The sequence below is a fragment of the Phyllobates terribilis genome, unplaced genomic scaffold, assembly GCF_046119375.1.
Source record: "Phyllobates terribilis strain yellow unplaced genomic scaffold, ASM4611937v1 Scaffold_2__4_contigs__length_985480577, whole genome shotgun sequence".
Classification (NCBI taxonomy): domain Eukaryota; kingdom Metazoa; phylum Chordata; class Amphibia; order Anura; family Dendrobatidae; genus Phyllobates; species Phyllobates terribilis.
Window position 1 is genome coordinate 54,231,267 of NW_027362762.1, and position 5,260 is coordinate 54,236,526.

The window sequence follows — 5,260 nt, forward strand, 5'->3', positions numbered from 1 at the left end:
TGTTGGTAAGGGTATGTTCACATAGTTTGGCAAAGTTTTTTCCCGGCATTAAAAACAGTGTTGGCAGGAAAAATGCTGCAATATTACTTGCATTTTCTATGTTTTTGATTGTGTTTTTCATGCATTAAATTGAAAGGGTAAAAAAATGGCAAAATCGCCAAAGGGGTATGTTCACGCAGTGCTTTTTCACAGCGTTTTTTTTTCTGCATGAAAAACTCAGAGCGTTGGCAGGAAAAACACTGAGTACATTACTCATATTTTTCATGCATTTTTGAAGTGTTTTTTTGTTGGAATATGTTTACTGCAACAACTCCATTCCTTTGTATGTAAATGTTCTATTTCTAGGTTTGTGTATTGTCTATAAAGTTAAAAAAAAAACTCCCAGAGACTCACACACAGAAAAGACCATGTGACTGTGTTCAGTATCCTGTGTCTGTGCATGAGAGGAGAAGCAGCCTGCTGATGCTGCACAGAGATACTTAAGATATGTATATTCCTGATTCCACAAAGCTTATCATACTGTATCTGTACCTGTTTATAGCTTATTAAAGCTTTGTTCTGTTGTCAACACGCTTTGAGAGTATCCTGAATGATCTGCAGCCAACAGGTTATGGGCCCAGCGTGACACAGAACCCCAGGAGTGACACAGATGAGTAATACAGCAACAGAAGTCCAAAGCAAACAGAGAAAATGTCCACAAGCAGGGATCACTGCAAGTTCTCAGTGCAAAGTCTCATCAATCAGAATTATCAATCTTGGAAATTTAAGGTGAAAACGCTGCTCATAAGAGAAGGTATTTGGAATTATACACAGGAATAAGTGCCTCATCCACAACCAGATGATTGGCTAGAGAAGGATCAGAAAGCACAAAGCACTATCTCCATCAGTGTAGATGATGATCAGATTGATTGCATATATCCAAATGTGCAACTGCCAAAGAGATGTGGGATGAATTACAGAAAGTGAATGAAAGATCAAATCTCAGCAATAAGCTTTATCTCATGGGAAAACTGTATCAGTCTGAGCTAAGTGATGGGCAGAATATGCAGGACTATATAAGAAACACCCCAGAGATTGTGGAGCATCTCAGGGGCATTGGAGAAGAAATTAAAGACTTTCATGTTGCTGTACTACTATTAAGTGGTCTTCCAGAAAGTTATGACACACTTGTCACTGCACTAGATGCACGGCCAGATGATGAGCTCACACTAGAATATGTCAAAGGCAAGCTTGTAGATGAATTCAAGCAAAAAACACACAATGTAAGCAGCAGTAATGAATCTAGAGCAGAAACAGCATTAAAGACACTGAACTTTCCTAAAAATAAAAGCAATCTAAGGGAAACTTGTGAATGTTTTGTCTGTAGAAAGCCTGGCCACCTTAAAGCAGACTGCAGAATTTGGAAAGCAAGAATGAGTCACCTTAAAAAGCAGAACAGTGATCAAAAGGTGAAAACAGCTGTAGAGGAAAAATCTGCATGTGTTGAAACTGCATTTAATACCAGTACAGGCTCATCTGCAAAGCATATGTGGTGTATAGACTCTGGTGCTAGCAGCCATATGACGAAAAACAAGGATTTCTTCACTGACCTTGATGAAAGCAAGTCAGAAGAGGTCATTTTAGCAAATGGTCAATATATGACTTCAGAAGGAGTAGGAGACGGCTACCTCCACTGTCCAGATTCCTCAGCACAAAGCAGAAAGATCCCAGTAAAGGATGTTCTCTATGTTCCCAGTCTTGAAAGCAATCTTCTGTCAGTAAAGAAGTTTACGCAAAAATGGAATTTAGTTACTTTTAAAGACAACAGCTGCATTATATCAAAGAAGGGTCAAACTCTTGCAGAAGAAAAAATCCAAAATGAACTTTATCAGCTAAAATGCAAAGAAAGAGTGTACAGTGCTAGACAAGATCTGAATAAGAACTGTATACATATAAGGCATAGACGTCTTGGGCACAGAGACCCAGAAGCAATAAGGAAGCTAGGTGAATTTGCAAATGGTGTGGAAATCATGTACTCAAATGATGAAGTGCACTCGCTGTCTTAAAGGGAAAATGTCCAGAAAATCCTTTCCTAAGGTAAACACCACTAGATCTGCACAGCCTCTGGATTTGATACACACAGATGTTTGCAGTCCAATGAGTGTTCAAACTCCAAGCAAGAAGAGATATTTTCTCACATTTATTGATGACTACTCCAGATATACTGTCGCCTACCTGCTTCACAGTAAGGATGAAGTTCCACAGAAACTTGAAGAATATCTTGCCGTATTATTTAACAAATTTGGAAGAATGCCAAAAGCCCTGCATGCAGATAATGGGACTGAATATACAAGTGGTGAGGTGCAAACCATTTTGAAAAAGAATGGAATCATGTTCCAGACTACCATCCCATACAACCCAAAACAGAATGGCATTGCAGAGAGAAAGAACCACACTCTCTGTGAAAGTGGAAGAAGTATGTTGTTTGATGCAAATCTACCTACAACGTATTGGGGAGAAGCCATCATGACAGCTTTCTATCTTCAAAACAGACTGCCAGGTAAAGCCACTAATAAAACTCCATATGAGCTATGGAACTGTGAGAAGCCAAACCTGAAGCACCTAAGGATATTTGGAAGCAAAACGTTTGTGTATGTTCCCAAAGAAAAATGTTTCAAGTGGGAATCACATGCAAAGCAAGGAGTTCTGGTGGGCTATAACAAACCTCAAAAGGGATACAGAATCTTGCACCCAGAGACCAACACAGTAACAATCAGCAGAGACGTAGTGATTGATGAGAACTCCGTTTCGCTCAAATTCCATGAAGTTACACCAGTCATTCAAGCCAAGAAACAAGAACAAGAATCTCAATCACCAAACCCAGACACTGAAAAAGAAAACTCTGAAGTCTGGATAAGCTCTGAAGCCAGCAAGAAAGAAACAGAAGAACCAAGTCAACCTCCAGTCAGGAGGTTGGAAAGATCAAACAAAGGTATCCCAGCTAGATGCCTTTCTTATACGGTCAGAACACTTCCTGAGCCAGAGCCACAGTCATGGCAAGAGATGCAAAAACTGCCTGTCCACGAGAAGCAGAAGTGGATAAATGCCGCTAATGAAGAGATGGAGTCCCTTCACCAACTCCAGACATGGGAGCTTACGGAGCTACCACAAGGAAAAAGAGCTATCGGATGTAAGTGGGTCTTCAAAAACAAATATGACTCAGAAGGTTCACCAGTTTAAGGCAAGATTGGTCGCAAAAGGGTACTCACAAAAATATGGTGAAGATTACGATGCTACATTTTCTCCAGTTGTGAAGCAAACCACATTCAGAACTTTAATGTCCGTAGCTTCAGTTCAACAGATGACAGTGAGACATTTTGACATCAAAACAGCCTTCGTACATGGTGATATTGAAAAAGAGTTGTACATGAGTCAACCCGAGGGATATATTAAAAAGTGTGAAGAGCACCTTTTTTGTAGAATGCAAAAATCTCTCTTTGGACTTAAGCAGTCGGCAAGAGCATGGAACTCAAAAATAAACAAAGTTTTGATGGATGAAGGATTTAAAGGGTCTCAAGCTGATCCATCTTTGTATACGAAAATTGCACCAAAAGAGTGGATGTATGTTCTCCTATATGTAGATCATGTAATCATGTCTCATCGAGATGAAAAGGAAATTACAAAGCTAGGTGAAATTCTCAACCAGCACTTTGAGACTAAGGACCTTGGAAATGTGACATATTATTTGGGAATACAAATCCAGAGAGAGGAAGATGGGAGTTTTCTTCTCAAAGTTCTGAAATTTCCGCAATCCTGAACCAATTTGGACTGTCAGAAGCCAAAGGTGCATCAACACCAATTGATCATCCTACTTAAAGATGGAAGGAGAAGAAGATCTGCTACTCACCAATGAGAGTTACAGACAAGAAGTGGGGGCGCTTCTGTATATAGCAACCACAACTCGTCCAGATTACAGCCGCAGTTGGAATTCTCTGCCGACGTGTAAGCAAGCCACGCCAAGAGACTGGAATGCAACTAGGAGAATTCTACAATATCTTAATGAAACTCAAAGGCTAAATCTTAAGATATCTGCATCAGGAGATCTCACTCTCAGAGGTTATGTGGATGCAGATTGGGCTGGAGATACAAGTGATCGGAAATCGACAAGTGGTTACTTGTTCAAATTAGGAGAAAATTCAATTTCTTGGTCCAGCAGAAAAAAACAAGTGTCAGTCGCATTGTCTTCTACAGAAGCAGAATATGTGTCAGCTGCTTATGCAAGTCAAGAAGTTATTTGATTGAAACAACTTTTGGAAAATTTCGGCAAGCCACTAGCTCAGCCAACAGTTATCTATGAGGACAACCAAGGATGTATTAAACTTGCCAGCAGTGAGAAGATTAGTGCAAGGACTACACTCATCGACATTAAACATCACCACTTACGTGACTTAGTAGAGTGTGGTGTACTAGAGTTTGTTTATTGCGAGTGTGACAAGATGTTAGCTGATGGTATGACAAAACCATTGCCAAGAGTCAAGTTTGAGGACTTCAGAACCACAATGGGACTAACAGGATAAGTAGGTGTTGAGTAGGGGTGTTGGAATATGTTTAGTGCAACAACTCCATTCCTGTGTATGTAAATGTTCTATTGCTAGGTTTGTGTATTGTCTATAAAGTTAAAAAAAAAAAAAACTCCCAGAGGCTCACACCCAGAAAAGACCATGTGACTGTGTTCAGTATCCTGTGTCTGTGCATAAGAGGAGAAGCAGCCTGCTGATGCTGCACAGAGACACTTAAGATATGTATATTCCTGATTCCACAAAGCCTATCATATCTGTACCTGTTTATAGCTAATTAAAGCTTTGTTCTGTTGTTAACACGCTTTGAGAGTATCCTGAATGATCCGCTGCCAACATTTTTTTATAAATTCAATTGAATTGGTAAAGCAAAAATGCTAAATGTGAAACATTGATGCAAAGCAAAAGTGAAAAATTACTTATGTTTTAAAAAAAATGCATCGCAGCTCAAAAAACTGAAATAAATAAACACACCGTGTGAATGAGATTTTAAAAATCTAATTTATTTTCTTGTTACTCTACAACATGGCATTTATTCCTCACAAAAACATGCAAGGAAAAAAACACAACAACAAGCCCATACTACGGTTTTTAGGTCTGGTATAACAGCTATAAAAACTTTTCTTGCCCATTTTTTCCGTCATTGACTTATTCTGGTTTGACCTATCAAAATTTCGAAGGGGGGAAATGTTGAACCATAAATA

The 5,260-nt window shown here is 39.2% G+C and overlaps 1 protein-coding gene across 1 annotated transcript; it reads left to right on the forward strand.

Annotated features, from left to right (window-relative positions):
* Nucleotides 1-3,857: 3,857 nt before the first annotated feature.
* On the forward strand, nt 3,858-4,277 carry LOC141244339 (uncharacterized). Its single transcript, XM_073669003.1, has one exon. It carries the CDS (start codon nt 3,858-3,860, stop codon nt 4,275-4,277), a length of 420 nt encoding a protein of 139 aa, XP_073525104.1.
* The last annotated feature ends 983 nt before the right edge of the window (nt 4,278-5,260 follow it).

Coding starts and splice junctions, on each gene's coding strand:
- LOC141244339 (XM_073669003.1), top strand. CDS start 3,858: ATGGAAGGAGAAGAAGATCTGCTACTCACCAATGAGAGTTACAGACAA.